The 25,544-nt window shown below is 36.8% G+C and overlaps 2 protein-coding genes across 6 annotated transcripts; one reads left to right on the plus strand and one right to left on the minus strand.

Annotated features, from left to right (window-relative positions):
• The first annotated feature begins 7,392 nt into the window (after positions 1–7,392).
• On the plus strand, positions 7,393–10,214 carry LOC110012081 (uncharacterized). Of its 5 annotated transcripts, none has more exons than XM_088881167.1 (3): positions 7,393–7,535; positions 8,551–9,779; positions 9,856–10,214. In XM_088881167.1, the coding sequence occupies exon 2, from the start codon at positions 8,604–8,606 to the stop codon at positions 9,018–9,020; it is 417 nt and encodes a 138-aa protein (XP_088737293.1). In that variant the 5' UTR covers positions 7,393–7,535; positions 8,551–8,603; the 3' UTR covers positions 9,021–9,779; positions 9,856–10,214. The 5 variants fall into 5 exon arrangements, with proteins under 5 accessions (XP_088737293.1, XP_088737294.1, XP_088737295.1 ...); XM_088881168.1 differs by having other exon boundaries at positions 8,551–9,662; XM_088881169.1 differs by having other exon boundaries at positions 7,397–7,535; positions 8,496–9,779.
• A 798-nt stretch (positions 10,215–11,012) lies between these two features.
• Positions 11,013–24,696, minus strand: LOC105165795 (zinc finger CCCH domain protein). The gene is made up of 12 exons (XM_011084930.3): positions 24,501–24,696; positions 22,450–23,835; positions 20,980–20,987; positions 20,271–20,446; positions 19,080–19,140; positions 18,887–18,985; positions 18,031–18,125; positions 17,593–17,706; positions 17,427–17,494; positions 15,552–15,662; positions 11,749–11,986; positions 11,013–11,435 (listed from the first exon to the last, which is right to left on the minus strand). The coding sequence occupies exons 2-12, from the start codon at positions 23,814–23,816 to the stop codon at positions 11,325–11,327; spliced, it is 2,448 nt and encodes an 815-aa protein (XP_011083232.3). The 5' UTR covers positions 23,817–23,835; positions 24,501–24,696; the 3' UTR covers positions 11,013–11,324.
• Between the last annotated feature and the right edge of the window lie 848 nt (positions 24,697–25,544).

Raw genomic sequence — 25,544 nt, forward strand, 5'->3', positions numbered from 1 at the left:
TGGAATATGAAGAACTTGTGTAAGTATAATGCCATATGAGAGATGAACTGATCCTATGTGTAAGACTAATTGTGTGTGTCCATTAGGTAAATGAATGGTTAAAGGTTGTTAAGGTTTAGTGTAGGAGTGAAATAGACGGAGATCTGCGCAAATGTGGCTTATTGCCCCACTGTCAATAATTCAAAAATGGAAATCACAGAAGCAGAGTACGTACTCTTACTTGCGAAGTTATCCAGTTGGGTAAAGTTCACCTTTAGGGGATCCAAAGGCATCTCATCATGCATCAATTTCTTCATTTCTGTTATGACAATGTCAAGAATGTTGGTGATCTCTTCAGCCCGGATGGGACTCTATTCATTTGTGACTGCAACTGCAAATCCTCTACCTCTATCTCCAACTTTCTTCCTTTGATCACACATTTCTGTATACCAATCAGGCACTCCATGAAGCTTGAAACATGTGTCTCTAGAGTGGCCTAACCTTTGGCAATGATCACAAAATTGCTGCCTTTTATTCGCTAGAGATTTTTTCTTAAAATTCTGCGCCTTAACTTGTAATGCGGCTCCATTATTCTTTTTCATGCCGCTTATGTTCATTTGCATATGTTTCTCCATTCCAATAAGCATAGAGTAGGCCTTAGGCACTGATGGCAAAGGTTCCAACAAGAGTATTTGACTGCATGCTTGATTATAAATTGTGTTTAACTGGTTCGAGGTTGTCATTTCTGCCATAGATTTATTGATTCCACATGTGCACCCTGTGCATACACATTTTGGTGTGAAGGCTAGGCACAAAAGTTCATCCCACAATCGCTTCAACTTTATGTAGTACTCCGTGATGGACATTTTTTCCTATATAAGTTGTCCAATTTCTCGCTGCAGGTGATAGATTTAAAGGACTGTTGCTTTCCCCAAATCGAGTTTTCAATTCCAACAAAAGTTCACTTGAGGAACTAACGTACATAAATGATTCAACTAACTCCTTGGACATGCAATTCAATATCCAAGTGGTAACTATGGAATCAATACAATTCCATCTCTTAAAGTCATCTATATTGCCAGGCGGCCTAATCGCATTTCCATCAACAAAATCTAATTTTATTTTCGCCATAAGAGCTCTTTTGACCGCTCGAATCCAGGCGAAGTAGTTATTACTTGTCAACAACGCAAAAACCATGATCATACTAGGATGGTTAGAGGATTGCAACTGCATAAGCTCCTGATCTGGAGTAATGTGCGACGCTGCACCATTTCATGTCATTGCCTTCACCAATTCTATTGTGCAAGCGCTATTGTAGATTATTATTGTTCAAAGACCTTTGTTATGAAGGCTCTGATACCATGTTGAATAGAAAAATGGAAACACAGTGATTAAAGAAAACCATGTAAAAATTTGTCTGTGTATTCATTCTGCCAAGAAGAAGAAGCTCCAAATATACAGTTCCCTGTTTTTAAATACAGAATGGGGAAGACGATGAACATAATGAAAACTAATTTCTAACTAATTAAGTGACTAACACACATCAGTAACACCTGGCATACACATCAGGCTCTGTTAACCAATTTATACAGTCGTGTTTATAAAATAAAGAAAAAGGTGCTTCTGTAATTCATGCGTCTTCCTCCTTGCACTTGCAGTCGTGCTGCAGCTGCTGCTTCAACCTTCCTTGTATCAACCTAGATCCCAGTTACCATTCTTAATAATATATACCATCGATTGACTTATTACTGACTTATTGCAGGTAAGATAAATTTTTCCTGATAAAACTACCCTTATAATGGTGAATTATACCTCCTCATATGTATTAACATGTGAAGATGTATATCGATAATTTGGGCACAAAAAAATTTATTTGACCTGCAATAAATAAGTAATAAGTCAATCAGGGGTAAATATGTTTATTCGATTTTTTGTTAATATCAACAAAATTTGACCAATGGCGAAACTTATTTATTAGACAAAAGCAAACCTCTGTTGGAAAATGGTGAATGATAAAATAAAAATAAATTTATTTAATAAATTTATTTCGATCAAAATAATTGGTTGTGATGTGCGACACATAACAAGCCCATGAAAAATTAATGATAGTTGATTTGCGCCCAATCATCATTGAATGGTGTCTAATCAGCTGAATAGATGCATCTTTTGGTTAAAATGTTATTACCATTGGGTGAAATAATGCACCCATTTGGGTAAAATGGTACGTTTTTTGGGTGAAATGATGCGCCTATTCGGATGAAAAGTTATAACCTTTCAAATGCATCTTTTTTGATCGGATATATCCATTCAATAATACATTTTCCACTTTCATAAGTAGATCCCTATTCAATTTATTTTTAATCAATTCATTTTCATATTATTCTTAAGCAATTAAAGCACTTTTCAAGTAGAGTTTTAGTAAAAGAGTTCCAAAATATTTTTTGGTTCGTTGTTCTCAAAGTTTATAATACTATTATGATGAAATAAACAGTAAAACATGGAGCTACACAGCTGAAGGAATAACAGTGCATATACAGAGTGAAGACTTGCTAAAAAAAGAAGAAGACGAAGTTGTTGTATATTTTCCCTTCACTTATAAAACGTGTTTTTTGTTGTTGCGTTTTTTAGTGTACGTTAGTTAGGTAGTTTGTTTTCCTTTCTTTCCTTTTCTTTCTTTCTTATTTAAATAGGTGAACATACAGCTAGTGTACACAATCTTCTTCCTTGCTTTCATTTTCTTGAAATATATAACAGAGAAATGGCTTCTTGGATTCCTTCTCTTTATTCTTCAGATTATTAACATGGCATCAGAGCCATAAAACTCTTATGAGTTATTCACTCTTCTCCTTTATATTTTCTAGATAATTTGAAACATTAGAAACACATAATTTCTCAAGAATGGCAGACAAAGGCATCATTGAAGGAAACAATGGAAACGACTACAAGATTCCTGAAAATCAGAAATTGCAAGGGAATGATCACCCTGACATGAGTATGGTCACGGTTCCACTCAATGGCAATAATTATTTTTCGTGGATTAGATCCATGAAACTTGCATTAGGAGCCAAACAAAAACTCGATTTTATTGATGGATCTTGTCAAAAGCCCACTGATGACAAACATGAATGGATAAATGGCAAAAGAATGATTACATGATTGCGTCCTGGATTTTAAATTCCATATCAAAAAATATTGCAGAAGCCTTTCTTTACCCAACATCTGCCAAAGATCTGTGGCTTGAGCTTGAGACTAGATTTGGTGAGAGTAATGGACCATTACTCTACCAAGTACATAGGGAAATTGCTTCCATTTCACAAGTATGTTTGTGGTAGTCTATTTTTCAAAACTAAAGAAACTATGGGATGAGTTATCAAGTCTTGATCCACTAGCTCCATGTACATGTGGAACAAGCGAGAAATTGTCTGAAAGAATAGCATCAAGCCAACTAATGCAGTTTCTAATGGGACTAAGTGATGCATATGATCATGTAAGAAATTAGGTTCTCCTCATGGATCCACTCCCTTCCTTTGGAAAAGTCTATTCAATGGTGTTGAGGGTGGAGAAACATAGGGAAGTCTATTCAGGAATAACTGCCTTGGATAAAGAATGGGTCATAGCTGCGCAAATAGGGGAATCAAGAAAGCAGTTCTTGAGAAAAAACTTACCCAAGAAAGGAAATTTTCCAGACGAGAAGATGTTGTACTGTGAGCACTGCAAGAAAACAGGTCATTGAAAGGAGACTTGCTTCGAGTTGAAGGGGTTTCCAGAATGGTATAAGGCTCTTGCAGATCAAAGAAAGAAGGCTAGAAAACTACCAAATCTTAAGGCATTAAATGTTGAACTTAAGGGGATCTTAAGTTTTCTTCAAAACAAGGGGATCTTACATCAAAGAACTTGCCCTCACACCCCACAACAAAATGGCAAAGTAGAAAGAAAACATCAGCACCTGCTTCAAATAGTCAGGACTTTGATGTTTCAAGCTAATTTACCTTGAAAATTCTGGACCGAGGCTCTCCTAACAGCAACCTACTTGATAAATAGATTACCTACACAAATATTAAAATGGAAAACACCCTATGAGCTATTATATAACAAGGCTCCTAGCTATGATCATTTAAAGGTAGTTGGTTGCTTTTTTTTTGCAACTAATGTGATCCTCTTCAAAAGAAATTTGAGCCTAGAGCTTTAAGGTGTTTATTCCTAGGCTATAGTCATGGAAGGAAAGGATATAAGGTAATGGAACTGCAGATTGAAAAAGTATATGTAACTAGGGATGTGACATTTCATGAGCATACCTTTCCCTTTGCAGTCTCCTCTGAACCTGATATTACATGTCCTCTACCTATACCTAATCAAGTAGATGAATTTTGAGGAAGAAAAAATAGAAAACATTAAGGAGACTGATGTGGAAAACACTACACAACTTGAAGTCCCTATACAACTTAGAAGGTCAAGCAAAACTATAACCAAACTTGCTTGGATGGAAGATTTCATTTGTAATGCTGCTGACAATGTACATTTACCTGCTAATGTTACTCTAACACATAAATATAGTTGCTTCGTGGATAGTTTGTTGTCTCTGCAGGAGCTCAGAAACTTCTCAAAAGCACAAGAAAAGGCAGAATGGAGAGAGGCAATGCAACAAGAGATAAGTTCACTTGAAAAAAACAGAACCTAGGAAATTTCATCCTTGCCACAAGGTAAGAACACTGTAGGTTGTAAGTGGATATATAAGGTTAAACTTAAACCAGATGACTCTTTAGAAAGATGCAAAGCAAGTCTAGTAGCTAAAGGATATAGTCAGATTGAGGGAGAAGATTACAGTGACTGCTTTGCACCTGTAGCAAAGCCAGTCACTGTAATGTTATTCCTAGAAATAGCTGCAACAAAGAATTGGCCATTACATCATTTAGATGTAAATAATGATTTTCTCCATGTTACATTAGATGAAGACATATACATGGATGCTCCAAAGGGCTATGAACTCCAGCAGGTAGGGTTTGCAAGTTAAAGAAATCTTTATATGGTTTAAAACAAGCCTCAAGGCAATAGAACCATGAATTTACAAGTAAAATTACTGAGTATGGTTTTGTGCAATCAGTGTATGATCATTGCCTTTTTACTAAAAAGAAAGGTTTAGAATTTATTGCACTTCTAGTATATGTTGATGATTTTCCTGTCACAACCTCCACAGAGAACCTTATACAGGAGGTTAAAGGATATCTACATTATCTCTGCACCATAAAAGACTTAGGGGCAGTAACATATTTCTTAGGTCTTGAGATAGCAAGATCATCTAGAGGGCTTATTATAACTCAAAATAAGTACACTACTGACATAATCAAAGACACTGGATTGTAAAGGGAAAAACTGCCACTACTCCTCTACCTGCATGACTTAAACTCTCTTCAGAAACAGGTGGACAACTAAAGAATCCATCCAGTTACAGGAGATTGATTGGAAGGCTATTATACCTTAGCTTCACAAGGCCAGACATATGCCATGCTGCTCAGCAACTTAGCCAATATCTCCAGCATCCTTGCCAGCAACATTTTGATGCAGCAATGCATCTTGTAAGATACTTGAAGGTCAACCCCTCAACAGAACTATTCTTTCCTTGAGATAACAGTTTTGAACTCAAAGCATATTGTGATACGGATCGGGCAACATGCCAAACAACAAGGAGATCATTGACAGGCTTCTGCATATTTCTAGGAGGAAGCCCAAGTTTATAGAAAATCAAAAAGCAAACAACGGTGGCTAGATCATCTGCAGAGGCTGAGTACAAAAGCATGGCAATAACAACATGTGAGATTACATTGGTAATGTATTTACTTAGTGATATGGGAGTTTCAGTGCAAAAACCAATTCCTTTCTTTTGTGATAATAAGGCTACATTGCACATCACAGTCAATCCGGTGTTCCTTGAGAGGGCAAAACACTTAGAAATTTATTGTCATGTGGTCAGGGACAAGTACAAAGAAAGCATTATTCAGCCAACATATATAGTTTCTAAGCAGCTAATAGCTAACATTTTCACAAAATCGTTGGCTGGCTCGATTTTCCTCCATTTAAAGTCCAAGTTAGCCTTAGTCACAGCTATCCCACGCCCAACTTGTTGGGGGGGGGGGGGGGGAGGGGTGCTGAAATACAACAGTAAAACATGGAGCTACACAGCTGAAGGAATAACAGTGTATATACAGAGTGGAATACTTACAAAAAGAAGAAGAAAACGAAGTTGCTGTATATTTTCACTTCACGTATAAAAGTGTATTTTTTGTTGTTGCGGTTTTTGGTATACATTGATTAGTTAGTTAGTTTTCCTTTCTTTTCTTTTTTTTTCTTTCATATTTAAATAAGTGAACATACAGCTACCATACACAATCTTCTTCCTTGCTATCATTTTTTTGAAATATAGAACAGAGAAATGGCTTCTTGGATTCCTTCTCTTTATTCTTCAGATTATTAATATATTATTTTGAGATTATAAGTCGTTGTATTTACTACTATTAGCACCAGAACAAGATAATAATTATTTTAAAAATAAAAAGTCTAACTCTTATGTCGACTTTATAGTACACAACTCTCGCAATTCTTGAATTTTTCACAAGTTCAAGAATACTAAATATAATTTTTTAAATTTATGAATAATTATATTAAATTTGAGTGGAAAAATGTAATTAACCCTTTAATAAATACAAAATTGAAAGTGGGTAGGTAGGTAGCTTGCAGAAGGAGGAAGGTAATATTGATTATGTATGTGGTAGAGTAGAGAAAAGGAATAAGGATAATAATAAAGAAGCATGATTGCATATGAAAGATGAGTAGTGGAGAAAATGAAAAGGGTGAAGGGTGGGGGGGTTTGACCAGCTTTGCTCCCTCTCTCCCTCCGCTAATGGATCATCAGTCTTCAAATCTTTAATGAATATATATATATGGTTGAGTAGAAAAGAAGGTACTCCATCCATACTACACCACATGCAAATCAACATGACACATGACAGTTGACACATGAACATGATGATGATGATATGCATCTCTCTCTTTAGATCTTCTTTTCTGCCTTTTTGTTGTTTCTAATTCCTTCTTTTTTGTTCCACCGTTGCTTTTCAATGAATGTAATGATGGGGAATCCATCCAACTTTGCAAGAAGAAGAACTAGAACATTCTTCCTTTCCATCAATCACTCACTGCCTCTTTCAGACATCATCAAAATGGAAAGTATTATGTTATTTTTATGCTCCTTTTTCATTAACTCAAATGGACTCAGTTAGTAGGCCCAACCCAATAATTGATCTTTAAATACCCAAATGTAACAATTATTGGGCTCATTACCATCCCAATATTGGGTTGGGGGTGGGCTGGCGTTTGTTTGGGCTCCCCCTCCACCTTATATACAGTTAGTGTATTTATTTAATTTAATAACAAGAAGAAAGAGTACAAATATGGAATTTGAGTGAGGACGGACGGACACACACACACACAGTCCATCAGCCATCTCTCCATCACCATAAACCCTTTCTTCTTCTTCCCAATCAACACACCCTACTGCCCAGGTATCCTTTTCTTCTTCTCCCTTCTCCATTTTTACTGCTCTTTCTGTTTCCTTTTTCTTTTCAATTTATCGGTTTTTCTTTTTCCTCACTTCATTTCCATGTGATCATCTCTGCAAACACCCCATCCTTACTACATTTTTTTCTACACAATCCTATTACTCTGCCTAACAATTCCCAATTTTCTCTCAATCTTCTCTTGTTTGAATCTAGGCCTTTATATTTTTTCTGCAATCTTAACTCCGAACCCTAAGGCTTTGTGTTGGATCGAACCAATGACCAAGTATAAGAAACAAAAACACAAGTGCATCGCAAACCCCATTCCACTGCTTAGCTTTTACCACATAAGTACATGAACATGTTTGCCTTCCATGTCCAATAATTGCTATTTAGTGTGTTTGTTTGTTTGTTGCTGTTTAGCTTCAATATTTAAATGGTGTGGTCTAAATGAAAATCCATATATGATTCCACATCTTTTACCATTTTGACCACGTAATACTTAGAAATTCTTGATATTTAGAGACTAGAGTTGCATTCTGTGTCCTTATCTTTCCACTATTTTGCTCTACCATATCTTGATATTTAGCTTCCTTTTTAGTCCTTTGATTGTTGTCATTCATACACAGGTAGCTTTTCCTTTCTGGAACATTTTTCTATATTTGCAATTTTGCATGCACCCGTTTTACCTAAGGCTCCATATTAGAACCACTCAAATATCTTGTGGCAGAACATAGATTCACCACAATATATCCAGTTATTATCCTTTTTCTGCCCTTTTCACTGCAATATGATTAAGCATGCTTCTACATGTACTTTGACCTCTGAGTGGTGCATGATACATGTCTTACTCATTTTGACACAGCTAATGTGATGTGGACAACTTTAACTCAGTAAATTTGATATTCCTTTACTTGGGTCCCTTGCTGCTTGCGTTTCTTATGTACCGTATGCTCTAATTTGAAGGTTTGGGTCATTGTCTTTTGTGGAAATTGTGACCATGGCCTTTTTGCTATTTAAGAGCGCAGTTGGTACCCAAGTCCTTGCCCATTTGATGTGTGCTAAGAGTCAAGCATGTCTGGCAATCGGACTTTCGTAGAGGAGGAAGCTTCTTCTGGATCAGGAGATGAGGCAAACATGTTAGATGGGCAAAATAAGAATCAGTCTATGATCCCTCATTCAGGTAGGCGTAAGAGAAGTCGCAAGGCAACAAGTGATGCTATTGTTGATGCTATGTTGGAAATAGCTGCAGCTTCAAAAATGAGGGCTGCTGCAATCATGAGGAATGAGGAGCGTTTTACTATAAGCAAATGCATAAGAGTATTGGATGAGATGCAAGGTGTTGATCAAACTCTCTATTTTTACGCTTTGGATTTATTTGAAAATCCCTCAGCGAGAGAAACTTTCATTTCGCTTAAAGCTGAGAGACGGTTGGCATGGTTGCAGGGAAAGTTTAGAGCCTCCTCAAGTGTGGTAGCTGGAGGAGTTTGATGTGCTCTGTGCTCTTTCCTAATGAGTCCTTCATTTTTCTAAAATCTGTATTGCCTCTAGCGAGGTTTTTTGGATCTTTGGCCCCTGTACTTAGTTTGACATTGTGGTCAAAGATTTTATACCCATGCTTTATGATTTAACTGTGTTTCTAGCTACTTCTTATTTTTTTATTGTTTTCGCTATATGAAATTATTTTTTGGATTTATGGTGTGAACTGTTGGTGCAAAATCAACATAATCATGTAGTCTTTTGTCGTGCATGCCCATTTTTCAGCGTCTAGTTGTACAGATTACTGATTGCCATGGATGACTGACATAAGATGGAGCTAGTTGCAGCTGCTGCTGGCTGCAATATTAAAAGGTATTAGAAGGCACCCAGCTTCATTACTGAAGTTCTCAATGCTTATGACAAGTTGTGCCTGGAAAAGTTATAGACAAGCATGTAGAGAGGCATGCAGCATGATACGGCAGGAAAAGTTATAGACAAACATGTATTCCATAAGTGACACTCTTAAAGAGAGACATGCAACGTGACGCAACAGGTCTCATGAAGAGGGATTGCTTGACTAGGTCTTGAATATTGCTGGCCGCATGAACATAAGCTAGCGATACAAGAGTGAATTCGGTGTTTTGCGGGAAAGCAGTAAGTAGGCATTTTGATAATGTACAAGTTACTTTTTGCACAAGGTTTTGTCAGCTGCCGACTCTCATGATTCCATAGAAGATCCTCCAAAGCACTAGATCCTACCCATATTTTGAGGTCAACATCTGAATGTTTATGCTTTCCATATATGTAGAGATTATGTTTCATTAGTTACATGTTCTTTCCTCTTTAGGACGGGTTTGCAGCAGTAGACGGGATGAATATACCTGCCCAGGTTCCAGGAAAAGATCAATTCATTTCATGTATCCTAGGTGGAAATGCTCAGCTGCAGATTCACACATTTCAAGAGCTGTTCTTAGCGACCCCGACAAAACTTCCTTCAAGTTCCTGAAAGGTAGAGGTCAAATGCAGAGTCAATTGAACATCGTGCATGCATGTATATTTCCTTCGTTTCTTCCCCCAAATGTCATGATGATCTATAGTATGATGCATGTATACTAACAGTTGATGGGGCAGGAAATTATATCTTCCCTGATCTGGGTATGGTAATATGGTTGAATTTATTGCTCAATGTGAAGTAGTTGGTTATCACATCCATGACTGTAGAGGTGCTAATCTTTTACCAAAGAATGCAAAGGAACTATTTGATCACTTGTCTCTCATCTTTAAGAAATGTCTTTAGGGAGTCTATGAACACGCTGGAAGGAGAGTTTGCCATTTCAAAGTTCCTCATTATTCTTTTTACTGTGGTAACTACACAAATCATATCAACGCAAGAAAAAAATCTGTTTGTTTAACAGCATTGAGGCGGAATAAAATAGGAGCCAATTGGTCTTGATGAGCAGTGTGATCTACTGCAGTTTCTTCGCAGGATTATGTTTGGGATGCCTAAATGGTTTACTTTGTATTTTCTCCTTTTCCATTGTGGTTTGGTTCAATGAAGAAGTTGGATTTTACAAGGATTTTAAGTGATCATATGTTTAAGGGCATTACCTGGTTCATACGTTGAGCCGCAGAAGCAAGTTCGGCTGATTCTCTTATTTATTCTGCCGGTGGAGTCCTAGTCCACAAAATAATTTGGATATATTAACAACCGCCAAAAATTCTTGGTTTCTGTCCCGCTCTTTTTCTTTTTCTTTTTTTAAAATTATTTTAACACAAGTTTGAGTTGCCTTTGGTGGTGCGCCTAAACCAAGGTTTTCAATTCGTACTTCTTGCCCTTGGTGGTCTCCAGGGAGGTTACTCATCGTCCTCACTAAACTGATTACATGCAGTTGCACGGCCACCCAACATGTGGTCTTGTAGATAACGACGAGTTTATAAAAAAAAGTGCGCACTGAATACATCATAGGTACAATGAACCCTAACTTCTAGATAAGGAAATGTAAATGAGCCAACAATATTTTGATAAATTAAGATAACCGTCACTTGTACACAACTACTAATGTAGCAACACTCTGCAAGCCTTATGCTACATACACATGGATCAGGTATCAAACAGCACATGATGCTACATACACACGGATCAGGAATCAAACAGCACATACAAACATAAATAACACAACAGCAAGATACCATCCATGTTATCTCAAATCCACACTCTAGTTCCAAGTATATCATAGTTCAAATACTAGTTCACACCATTAGCTTCTCTCATAAATATGTCCAACAAGAAACAGGAGGGGCAAATTCAAATCTAGCCTAATTTGGGGAAAGAAAATGTGCCCGAGCAAGATGATATTCTCTCCCAGCAATCCAAGCACCTGTTTGCGACCATGATATGTCATCCCATTCCAGATTATCCTCCAAAACCTGGGCCATTCAGAGTGCAGTTCAAAGAAATTGGTGTAAGAATAAGATAATATATACTTCTCCACACGTCTTCCCCACCCAGAAAAAGGTCAGTCATCAAATTCGTTCCATACGACCATCGAATTTGAGGATCCAAAAGAATCAATGAATTCAACATATCAGTTTGCATTTCTCAGAACGTAACAAGGAGGGGATATTGAAAAGTGGAGGTGGTAGAACAACTTCAACAACATAAGAAACAAGGACTCTGTCATGTGAAGAAAAGAGCACTGTATTCTACATCTGCATCAAGGGAACAGGCAGGGAAGCTTACCTCAACATGTTCAAGAGGCAGTGGGATCCCAATACTCTGCATAATTTTTTGCGGAAGGGGTCTCCTACAGCAAGACCATCGGAATGTATCCACCATACTGTTTTCACCATCCACCGCATTTCTTTCACCATTAGTAAGATGTGAATTGTAAATTTGAGTTCTTCCATTTTCACCTCCATGTGCATGAGGTGCAGTAGCAGCTTTGATCACCTTCTCTCCATTAAAGCAAAGCTCATACCTAAAGATGGCTTGATTAAGATTAGGATGAAGAAGTGAGGGAAAATGATTTTCATTTTCATGTTTTTCACAAAAAGTTTCTCCACAAAAATGACTGAAACCCAAAGCAAATATGATAACCACCCTGCAAACATAATACAAAAGTGCAGCACTATCCAGCCACATGAATCATTTCAATGATCTCATTATATATTGGAAAAATGCAACACAGTATTATATCAGCTCATTTATACATATACTGGAAAATCTAGTCATCCAAAGGCAAATTTTAAAATCTTTTTATGTCGTTCTTCTGCTTAATCTCCTATGGAAGACTCTGATACCTAGAGTAAATAATTGTAGTAGAATATTGATGTAGGACAACTACTAAAAACTGAACATATTACCCTATGCTAAAACTAAAGATTTCTAGAGAAAATATTCATTCAGTGATCAAAGGTGCCCATGTATCTATAGGCTTGTCCTAATAGAATTAAACTAGAAAACAAAATCCTACTCAATATAAACTATTATAAATATTCCTGTCTAAATATATATGATTTAATATACTTATTACTATCATATTCCGCGTCAAATATTTATTTGCTTCAAAAAAACTAACTTCAGCCCTCGGTTTTTTGAACATCTGTTGAGTACTAGTTTCAGTTGTTGCACAAAGTTTTATTCTTGGGATCATTGTGCAGCACTTTAGAATCAGGTCAAGCTCCTGAAACAACCAATAATCCCATCACTGCAACAAATAACAACCAACAAACATTCCTCATAGCTCATTTATCAACACAAACTTCTTAGGAGGGGCAGCTTAAGAGTGGGGTTTTCCCAAAACCATTAAAACTCCTCGTAGGCCCCTTCAGATTATGTGGTCATGGTAGTTACAATTACCTCGCAACACATGTGTTGCCAATAGCTTACACCTACCCAACTCACAATGGCGATGAGCTAACAGTGTCAAACCACTCTAAGAACAAGGGACTTATATCCTAATAAGTCGCCCTCAATAAAACCTTAAGAATTGTGACAAAATTTCATCCACAAGTGTGGTGATTGTGGCAGACATATAGAGCTTAAAGGTCTGTAAAACAGTTCAAGAAGGTTGGATCTGAGAGTTGAGAAATGGAATATGGAGATGGACAGGAAAATTGTAAGAATATATAAAATTATGAAGAGATGGCAATAACCCAGAAAAAAGTGCCTCAAGATCTACTCAGATGTACTTTCACTTGGACCAACTACTCAAATCATAGACAACATGACACAAAGTTAATTAAAATAATAATTTTCAGAAAACCCTCTAAGATCCAGATGCTACCGCCCCAAAGGTTTTCCATCTTGCCACTCAGGCTCCTGCTCCTACAACCTTTTTTGTGACTTAGGTTTTAGCATCTCCACCCACACTAAAACACCCTTTCTCAGAGTTTCTTTACTTCTCAACAAGTCTACGTTTCAGTGATACAGATGTGCATGTGCAAAAAACAGAAAACAGGGATGTGTTTCTAACTGAAAAGGGAAGGGAATGAGATATGTACATTCACCATTTCCATATTCAGGATTTGAAGAAATTATTAATGACTGTTCTAGGATTGCTATTCTAGATAGTGCAATTTAATTATAATTTTATTGTCTGTCATTAACTTTTTATAGTTCAACTAAGTTTTTTAAATATACATCTTTAGTTCATAAATTAGATAAATTATGGGTCACCGGTCACACTCTCCTAGCTAAAATATAAAGTCCAACTACCTTAGTTTTTGTTAATATTGTCCATAATTTATAATTTAATCATACCCAAGCTTCAAACCATTTGCTTCCACCCAGTTTCTCCAACTGCTTCATCACTATTGATATTTAAACTCCACAATTTTGCTTAATCCTGTTCAAGTTCAGATTAATTTTTCACCAATTCAGATAATCATAGTAAAACAACAATAAATTAAGACTAACAAAATTTTTTAGCACTTCAAATTCAGAATGAAGCCGCACTTGGCTGCTTGCAAGTTTCACCACCAAAGTCACAAAATGAAAGGACAAATTCATAATCTCAGTTGCAAGATCTCCATAGCTCTCAACACCAAAACCCTAAAGTTGTCATGGTTATCTTTAATCAATTGAGGGTCCAACAGGATACCACATTAAGGTAGCTCCACCTTCCCCATCAAAGTTTCAAACTAATATTTCTAAATCCTCTATAAATTGTAAAAAGAAAAAGGGCAAAAGAAAAGGTATTTCTGTTCATTTTCGTGTCTAGTTTTAGAAGAGAGAGATGTGTGGTGATGGTAGTCTTGCGATGGTAATTCAGAAAAAGATGAGCTGATGAGACTCACCAATATTTCTTCTTTATTAAGCATTTGCAAGACATTTTTTTCCAAACAAACAAAATGGTAATTATACAGGGTAAACCCAGTTGGCAGAGGAAAAATAAACACCAAACCAGCCACTTTAATATCGTCAAGTCACCAGAATTATAGCTATAGTGCTTAACCCAGATATAGAAGGATGACACCGTTTGAGGAGGTGGGCACTCCAAACGACATCGTTTTGTAATGCTATGAGAAACCAGAAGGAAAAAAAAAAGTAGAAAACAGTAAAAAATTTCAACCATTCATCACATCCGCCGCATCTTATATATTGGTAATAAATAAACCTTAAAAAGAATCAGACATAAGGAACATTTTTTAAATCTAAAACGAAAATGGAGCATCAACATCAGATCTGCACACAAGATCCAGAGATGGGGGTGGTGGATGTTTGCAGATGGGAGCTTTGCAGGTTTGTTTGAGCGCAGGAGGTGCAGATGTGCACAGACAAACCAGCGCTCCATACCAAATCTAGAGATGGGGAGGGGATGGTTGCAGGTTGATAAGAGGCAGGGGGTTGATTTGGGCGAGGGTTCAGGTGATCGGCTTGTGGTGTGTAGTTTGGAGGATCTGGTTTAAGTTGAACAAAAATTAGAAAAGCGAGAATCTTCCAGCTGCAAAATGGAACTGGTAGACTAGAATTGGGGGAAGCAATAAGAAAGAAAAAGGAGGAAAATTATAAGTAAAAATGAGAAGGATACTTCACACAGACTAGGGGAAAGAACACCATCTAACTTAAAGTTATATTACCCTTTTCATTCTTATTACAGCAAATAATCATTTGAAGCAAGCATTAACTTCTCTTATTGAATATTATTGAAGTAGGAGATAATGATGAAATGTTAACTACCAAATCTGAGGTCGTCCGCCTAAATATAGGAGTAACCTTAAGAAAGTAGGTCAAGATATTTCTTGACACTTCCTGCCTACACCCAAAGCTGAAGTCTATTTACCGGGGAACTCCCAGGTGAAAGCCATTCGTAGAAAAGCTCACACCTAAAAGGATCTGACTCCATATATCAACATGATGATCCAGATCATGAAATAAATCAGTCCCAGTAATGTCAGACTATCAAAACAGCAAGTGCATTTAGCTTAGGACTTCAAAACAAAAAGGCCAGTCACACTAGTATAAAAAATGGATGTCAAAATCCCAATAGCTTGAAAATCTTCCGAAGGCTCAAAATCACATGATTCACTCAAGTTTGTTACCTGCGGGAATGAGTCTCAACATATAGCACTTCTCCCTTCTTCAAGCGTGCAGATGTAAAGAGGGACTTTTTTAGACCTTTGTCTGCAACAGCACTAATGCTGTATTTAAGCCTAGAATAAACCAGAAACAAGAATAAGGGGAAATATCAAACAAGAAATAGCAACGTACCAAAATAACAGGACCATGTGATGTTTGACAGTTTGAGTTGCATAACAAGAAGCAATACGTAGAAAAATAACCCCAAATTCCAAAACCATAAAAGATATCTCCAGATAAGATACCCAGAGGTGATTAGTTGATGGAAGTTCATGCACCTTAGCAAAAACAGCATATCAGTTATGCTTGAAGATGAGAAACACGTTTTTCGTTAAACCTCAGTTAATAAAAGTGATTACTAATAAACTTTTAGGCTCCATTCGGTCCCAAGGAAAATGGTAGAAAAAGAAAAATGACGACCACTAAAGTTACACAGTTACCGGATTGCACCAAATTCAAGGATAATAAATCCAGAAAGTCATGAATTCTATTAGAATTTTGGCTGTGCGTGCACAGCAAGGGAACAGAGTGCAAATACAGTATACCAAACTGGGTCCAGAAAAGGTCAGTCAACAAAAAATTCACCATGAGCATTTCTCATAGCAAACGTCAAATTAAAAATGCATGATTCTTTTTTTGGCATTTCACCCTTTCTTTTTTTACTTTTTGGTAATTTCTGTTTGATTCCCATAAAAAACCAAGGTAAGAAAAATTTAAATTTGAAGGAACATAAACAAAAATGAACTGAATTTATTAAAGAATACATCACCCACCTTAGATTCTATTGAATTGCAAGTTCCGGGAAAGGATCCAAATCCTATCCTTCTATTTTCAGTTTCTACGGTCATTAATTGCAAAAAGATAGATTAATAAAGTAAACCTCACCCTCGATTCAGATGTTTAAATTAGCATTTAATTGATAATGAAATTCAAATGACCTTTATCATTATACAAAAAACAATTCTCCTAGGAACTTCATACCATCAAAATCATTAAGATGCAGAAAAGTTACAAAATTTGCTCATTGTTGCAAAATCTGCTCATTCTAGTATTCTCCTATTAACTCATAATTCAGTTATTGTTACAAAATCCTTATTCCCCTCCTTTTCTTTTTCCTCTCTCTTTTTTTCTTTTTTTTTTTTTTTTTTTTGGGGGGTCTTTCCTCTGATTTCGCATGGTAGTAGAGAGCCTTAGCAGACTGCTTCTCCAAATAAACATTAGTATATTGGTGTATTTTATTAGGCACACTATAAAGAGGATTTTTAGTATATTAAGACGAGTATTGCAAGAACTGAATTAAATTTTTTCCTTTTTTTGCCACTTCAGATATTCTGACCCTAGGATGATTTTTGAATATGGAAAATATAAAAGTAATAGCTTCATAAGAAGACAATTTGGTTAATGGTATAACCATCAAGAACCAAAAATAAAGTACCACTTCACAAATGAAGATAACATGTTAATAAATCAAGTCAGCATAGCAAAATCTTAAAAAGAGTAATGAAAATCAAATTCGAAAGGTAATCTCCACTGCATTGGTAGTATGTATTACAGATACAGAAAGCCAATCAATTAGTCAAATCATTACCAATATAAGATGGTTCTATCATACATTCTTTGCGTAACTTTCCTCAAAACAATTTTGCACCATGACACTAAAAGAGTATCTAGGAAGTGAAAAACAGATCATATGAATTGAATGGAACTGTCAATAGTTGAAGTGAGAACTACATGCCTTTGAAGAACTAAAGGGCTGCAATAATGCCACTACTGGATTATAAACAACAATAAGTTGCAAAAGATTAAGAAATGTGTGCTCAAAATATATGAAAACATACCAAGGCTCCATACAGAGATTGAACTGAATTGTCACTTCACGCACAAACCTTTGTTGGCGCAATGCATTCTAGAGAATGGGGGCGAAATGAGGGGTATGTTAATCAAACTCAATGACAATGAGCAAGGAAAGTGAAACATTCATAATCAGCATCACAAGGAAAATACCGAAGCTGCAGCCCTTGTAGTCATTGTGCGCTCCACAGCCACTGGAGCTAGAGTAGGCTCCATGGTTGATGAATGTGTTAGACAAGGTTCAAGATCAATAATTCCACCTCCTTTCTGGCACACATACAAAGATCAACAAGCATCATATAAATCAACAGTCAATAGTTTTCTCCTTCTCAAGGAACTAACAAAGAGTAGAAGATATATAAGAAGAAAATTCGATATAGGCCAACCATAGGCGAGAAGCAAAAAGCAGACAGAAAATTCTCTCCCGGGCGGGGGAGAGGGGGGGGAGGAAGCAAGGAAGCAGAAGCAATCCGTTTAACTGAGGCTTTCTAGTGGATGATAAGACTGGTAAAAGGAAAGCTGCAGTGATGGGGACTGGAGGATGGGTTGAAGTGAGAATAAGGCATTACTTGAAAAATATTGTTAACCAACCTTCACGATGCAACACCGCTCAACACGATAACTGCAACCAATCGCAGCTCCCCAAGCACGTGAACGAACATTATTCCTCAGTGTAGAAATGTAACCTTAAGAATTTAAATGAAATAGAGTCAACAATAACAGAGAATGTACATGCATAAAAAGAGAATATACACAAAGTTTACGCACTACTATCAAACACAAGTCAATTTCCTCATGCGTTCACACACTAAGATGCACTCACATAATAAAGTAAAGACATAACAGCAGCGTAATAATAGGTTCTCCAATGAATAAAGTACATATCATCGTAAAGAATGTACAAAACCAATGGGATGCAATTGCTGACTAAAACATTTTAAACATATGAAAAAGTTTCACCGCAGAATTTACATGATGAGATGCCTACAGATCAGAGTACAGAAAAACCATAGACATGTTTCTTCAAATAGAAAAGACCAAGTTGTCACAGTATCCCACAAGAAAAATCCTGTCCAGTTGTCATCTAAACCAAGGAAAACTGCACCATGAACAAGTTCATCTTGCAGCGAGGTGGCAAACCAAACTAAACAAATTTATTTCTATCATATACAGCTGAAAATTTGATATGTTTACGGATATCATATTAATTATATGGTCAGAGGCTGTAAACTTTATTTATTGATGTTAATTTGTTTTGGTAGAGCCACATCACGATGAACCACCAACCTTTTGGAAACTTTGAACAATATTTAAACCTATATTACCCCAGGGGGGAAAGGTTTATGTTTTCATGTATCAGATTACTCATTCAACCTTATGACAAATAGCTAAAATTTGTTTAAAACCATGGATTACTTCTTTAAAGACTGATATTTTTCAAACATACAATCTTGTGGAGGCAACACTCTGATTGTGGCCCGTAACTCCTGAGTAGCAGATGGAGGAGGAGAAGCAGTTGGGCGACAATAGCCTGTATGCATAAGAACTAAACAGCACAACATTATGTCAGTCAATGTTCCAAATTTTTCTAGATGGAGTCAGCAAATATATACTGCAACAAATATTGACACTATAGGTACCAGCCACCAAATCAGAGTCAACTGTGTACACATCTGTCCCCCATAGCTGCCCACCTCTTACCTGCCAAGGAGCATTTCAAGAACTCAAAAAAATGACACAGGAGGAATAACAAACAGGCATTCAAAAAATAATCCACATAGAAAGGGAAATATTCAAGGAAATCTCGATATCTTATCGGTCAATACAGTAAAGAAGAAAAAGTGTTGCAGATTTAGTCCGCACATGGATACTAGAGCCATGGTGCACCATAACTAACTATGCTTACATTGCTAATACAATGTTATCAGGACAACCTAGATAAGTAAAAAGGGAATAATGTAATGCAGGTTAGTGGAGTAACAAACTTTAACATACAATGGGAGGATAACAAGAGTGGGACCATCAGAACTATAAACGAAATTGCACAACTAAACAAAAGACCTTCACACTGGATCTCCAAGACAGATGAGACGAGGACTACAAAAGGAGTACTTTGACAAGGGAATAAAATTGAAACACGAGGCAGAATTAGGAAACTTATAATGGAGGATGGACAAGAAGCACACAACTTTTAAGTAATTAAAAGAATTGTGCTACACAATAGAGTTGCTCACAGAGACTTGGTGAAATTATGTTAAATCATACAAGAGGCAAAGTTCTGAGTAGCATTCACACAACCTTTGATACTGACCTTTGCATATGAGCTTGAGCCCCTTATTGGATCTTCTCAATTAATATTTGCCTTTACCAAAAACTAGTATACTTGTGGAAGTATAAGAAGCAGAGAGCAAATTTGAAACCAAAACTCCTTGAGTTTTATCCTTCCGGCAGGAATTAAGTTTTCTCCCAAAATTCTTACTTAAACTGAACTCCTTGGGGTAAAGCAGAATACAACACAGCAGATTCAGTTTAGATCAAATATTGCCTCTAAAACATAATTAAGGAATTCATTTAGTCGTAGTATAAAACCCATATATATGAAGTAAGAAAATCAGCTGTGGATGAATGAGCATATTATGACTGGTTCAAGCAGAAGCAGACTGAAGTTAAGGCATGTAAACAGCCAGATGCAATATCAGAAACCAGATAATTATAGCACAATTTCAAAATTCAGGCAGAGAGAGAAAAAAGTTCAAACAGAAAGATGGACCATATATAAACTTTAATTTGAAACAGCAACAGCAAAAGCAACTTATATATAATCATCTTACCTGACGATTAGTAGCAGTAACATGTTCAGCTGGTATGCGGATTTCCAAAGTAGGGCCATTCTGAGAGCCTTCGCATGCTTTATCAGCTTGCGATAGTTCATATTCCTTCCACAATTTTATGAGTTCTTGCATGCATTCACCAATTTTATAAACAACACAGGATACATCAGCCTTACCTGCAAATAAGCACCATGATTATAGTAGAAAGGAAAAAAAGAATTCATCTGGGCACCATTTGCCTAAAACATAAAGAGTGGGCCACCGATATCATATAGTTAATTTCAAAAAAAAATGGCTGCACCAAACAATTACCAAAATTAAACATACTGCAGATATATGAGAACAGGTAAACCTCTGATCAGACTGCTCATTGATTAACTTATAAATAGTCGGGACAAGGTGGAAACTAGAAGTTTCTATCATCATAGTGATCCAGGCAATGATGAAGTTACTTCATTGATCTTTTGAACACCAAAAATATGTTCATGTGAGCATATTCCGAAGTTAAATGTCAAAATCAAGAAACATATTAAGCAATAGAGCCAAAGTTTTCAGCTGCACTCAAGAAAGTCATACCACAGAAACAAAATGTTGCAAAAATAAAGTTCAGAGTGGTGTAGATCAGGCATCATAGAGGACAAAGGGGAAGAACTTCCCACTTCATAAACCAATCAAGACTCCAGCTTAACACAGCAATTCAAGGGCTTACCTTGTGTCCTGCAAAAATGTCAAAACACAAAAAGGTTAGGCACATCTTTGCAATCCAAATAATGGAAAGAGATCCCGTACATCAGAGCATTCAACATTTCACAAAGGACATAAACAACTAAGAAACTAGTAAGCAAAATATAAACAACATTTGATAAAAATGAATCGTGAAATTGTACTTACTAGGCCCAACCAATGGAAGGACTCAATTGTTTACACAACTATATGGATTAACCATCAATATCTCAGGTGCATGTGAGGGTAAAGCTAGAGGTTGAAAGAAAAAAGACAACTAGTTCACTCCATATAGGGGTAGATGTGCGGAAATCTAAAGTGTAAAAATCAGTTTCCAGGTCTTGTTTCCACAATTTTCAATTCTTCATCCATGAAGTGCAAGCCCCTTAAGAGGAAGAATGGCAGAAGAGAAGCAAAAACATACACCAATTGCCGAACAACATTAATTTCATTCCTACATTCTGACATCTGAACTTTGATAAAGAAGAATTGTAAATGACGTGATATTTATTTCACCTTAACCATTTTGGTTACCGATTAGAGGGCTTAAATTTAAACAAGAATCCCCTCAAGGCAGGGGATGGGGATGGGGATGGGGATGGGAATGGGGGGACAGTTACTCCGAGGAAGGAAAAAGAATTGATGGTAAATTAGACCTTTTCCCTTTGACTTATGAATATCTAATCTTCCCATCCCTTTTTGCTTATGGCCTGAGTTTCAACTTGGTCCTAATACCTTTAGTCGACCAAACACCTTCAAACCTTTTGATTTTGAATTCCTTTCCTAGATAACCTTAACCTCTCTAGACGAACTACCTTCATCTATCAATCTCACTCCTTTTCAGGGCTAGTATTTCACTTTAACAAAAAGATGTTTAATTTCATCCCCCTTAGTTCAGCTTTCAGAACACTTATTTAATGGGGTGAGGGTAATTCCTTTTTAAAAGAAAGGAAAAATATAGATAAGATGCACAAGGAAAACCAATCATCCATTGTTTATCATCAAGGTCTCCACTTACCCATAGCATGCTGCACCAGACCCCTTACAACTGAAAGAACTCTTATCTATAATTAAGAATCATTTTTAGCACCAAACCATTTAAGAAAAGCAAATTTCCGTAAATCCTTCATCGACGCATTTATGTAAAATATGAATGTTCCAATTTGTTTACATTTAAACTCATAAAGCGATACGTGAATCCAATACATAATCTCGTATGTCCCAACATGGTTTCGGCGTAATCCAAGCATCATGTCCCTCTTACAAGAAAATTTTCAGCCTTAAGAATACGAATGAAGGTCATTCTTTTTTATAGCAAGTTGATGCTATATGGACTAAACTGAGATGGAACCCAAATAAATAAGCATAAAACAAACAGGCATAATCATCTCTTTTCTCCGCATACAAAATGCACTTAGAATTCAACTTGTCAATAAAAATAAATAGATATATATACCCTTCATGATCATTGCTAGACGGCCTAAAACGCAGATCCCGGTTTCCCATTTGAGGACTACCTCTTGGCCGTAGCATCCTCTTTCGCTGCTGAACCCCACAATTGAAGACTTCTCTTTCGCGCTCTGTACCTCCTTCGACATGCATACCAACCTCGTCAGATTCTTTTTCATGATACCTACTGCGTTTGTCAGGTCTTTCTGGTTCTACATCAGCATCTCTTTCCTTCTTCCTGTCTCTCACTTCCGCAACATTTTTCCATGCATCATGATCTTTCTTCTTTGGTTCTAGGTTTGAACATTCCTGTTCAACAGATTTTCCAGGAGTGTCTACCAGTTCCTTTTCATTGTGGGAAGCCTCTTTTTCAGAAACATTCCACAAATCCCTCTTCAAGTGATCCTTTTCCTTTTCATTTAGTTTATCCTTCTCTTTTGGAGGCTCTTTCTTTTCATTTCCCCACCTCTCAGACTCTCTGTCTTCCCGTACTACTTCTTTGTTCTCATTATTGCTACTGCCCAGTTGCAAGTTATTCCGGCGATCACTTCTTTCTTTATCCCTTTCCCCCCACTCCCAGTGCTTCACTTCTTTCCTCTTTCTATCTTTCTCTTTGAATTTGTCATCCCCTTTCATATCAACTCTATTTTCTCCAACTGCCTCACGAGCTTCTGTGAAGTCCCTATTCTCAACATGTAAACCTTCCTTCGCAGCATCAGCTGGGCCAAGCAAGCCAGTACGAGATGTGTGCCAAGTTTCCAAATTTCCTCCAGGAACATCAGTATATTGCTTTAGACGGTGCTGTTCTTTAATATCTTTCCAATTCAACTGGGTGTTACATCCACTGAAACCATCCTTATCCAGCTTCTCGTTGCCCTTGAGTTCAGAATATGCATCCCTTTCATGTTTCAGATCTTTACTATCATCAGCTCTGCTATCATATTTATCACATTTGGCAGTCTGCTGCAACTCCCTAGATTCAGGCTTCATGTCACGATTATCAACCTTAATCTCCTTGATACTGTCTTTTGAATCCCTTAACTCCATCCTGCTCTCTGAACCAACATGATCAGAGTGTGAATCAGTTGGTGTTGACACTCTGAACAGCATATTTGGCAGCAATGGTGACCTCCTGTCCGCATCACGAGGCTCATTACGTGGAACAATCTTTGGCAGCCGACCTTCCTGGCCCATATCATAGGAAGCATGGTAGTCATGCCTAGCTGATGCCAGGACCTTTCCACCAACACCAGAATATGTTCCTTGATCATCATGTGGGTACTTCAAAACAGAAGGATGGCTGTGGTTGCCACTACCACTAGCACCACCACTGCCACCATCTTCATGTAGCCTTTTGTTAGGTGTAGCACTCATGTTTCTTGAAATTAATCACCTAAAATTTAAAAAATAAAAATGTTAGAGCAATCAAATACTGGTAAGAATAAAAAAAAGTAATGAAAACGACATTTCCTATTCATATAGGGAAATTTCCCCTCTGAAACAAATCTTTTCAGCAGATTAGAGACACCAACACATGGTCAAAACCCTCATCAACAGCTCCTCCCCACCCCCCACCCCTACCCCTGGTCCCGGGAAACTGGAAAGCAAATCATAGAAAGAACTATTACACATTATGAGCTGCAAAAAATTCTACCAACCGCTCAGAAAATTGAAAGTGCCAGTGACAAGTGGTAGACAGAGCAAATGTTTACACGCCAAAATAATTATTTCGAATATCCTTATCTACAACAGCAACAATAATTACAGTAATACAATCTTACAAGAATTTTACCAAATCGGTGAAAAGAAGCTTCAAATTGGAAGAATGCAAGTGAAACAACGGTGCTAAAGTTTTCATTAAAAACAAATGTAGAAGGTTGCCAGGGTTCTGCATGCAGTTGAAAAATGAAAATAGGCCTTGATTTTCAACGTCGTCAATGACCAATTAAACAAATTCAAGTTACGATCAATGCACACCCAGAACACGAGGAATTGAACAGGAATTTTGCATTCATAATAGAAGAAAAAAATAAAAAGACAAAAAGTGGAGCATTTTACCTCTTTAGGCGGTGCTTGTGGGCAAAGAACCCTATCGAGAGTGAAGGGGTTTTGAGAATGAAATTGAGAAGAGCGTTTGTTGTGATTTGGGTGAATTTATAATGCATGAGGTGTCAACTGATAGTCTAATATACCTCGTAACGCTCGTTAATTGCTCCGACCAGGTCCGCCTCTCCAAGTTCACCCAATACTAGATATTGATCCGTGGGTTGCACGGGCATATAATCAATTTTTTTTATTTTTTTATAAAAAACCATATTTATTTTCTATTTAATGTATTTTTTATATAATTTAAATTTTAGTTTAAGAAAAAAAAGAGAAGTCACTATTATTTTAAAAAAAAAAATCATCCATCAAACTAGCTATTGGAAATTTGGCCCATGTCCCTAGCCTAAGCCCATTGTTAACCCAAGCCTTGTACTAGAAAGATTTTGCCCACCACTTTGATCCAGCCCATCTATCTAACCAGATTGTATCTATTTATATGTAATTTTACTCGAACGGATTATTTCCAAACTCTAACCTTAATATTCTTCGGCCTCTTTCTCTTCTCTCTCTCGGGTTCTTCCACCGACTCGTCTCTCTTTCCCTTCTTTCTCGGATTTCTCTCCACTGCTTTCCTAACGGTCACCTTCTCCTCCTTATAACTCCGATCATCTCTATGATGATGTGTGAAAAAATAATATACTTGCTACGATATAGTCATCTATGAACTACCTTTGTGGGTTTCAATTTTAAGGTTCTCTATGAACAACCTTTGTGGTGGAGTAGATTGTCCTTTATGGACGAAAATCACTTTTAGTGGACCAAGCAACCGTGAAAGGGTTGCTAGCATTTGGCGTACTTGGTGTCCCTCCCGAATCTGGCCCCTGAGCCATTATTATTCTGAGATCTTCTCTTATTCTCTTATTTTTGATATTTTTTCTGTATAGATATGTTAATATAATTATTAGATCTGTATATATTCTTTATTCTTATTTATTTGTTAATTTGTAATTATATTATATAAGAGTTTTTGAACCCTTCATCATCTTTGTAATAGTT

This window comes from Sesamum indicum, linkage group LG6 (genome assembly GCF_026168435.1).
Source record: "Sesamum indicum cultivar Baizhima isolate 11 linkage group LG6, ASM2616843v1, whole genome shotgun sequence".
In the NCBI taxonomy this organism is placed as follows: domain Eukaryota; kingdom Viridiplantae; phylum Streptophyta; class Magnoliopsida; order Lamiales; family Pedaliaceae; genus Sesamum; species Sesamum indicum.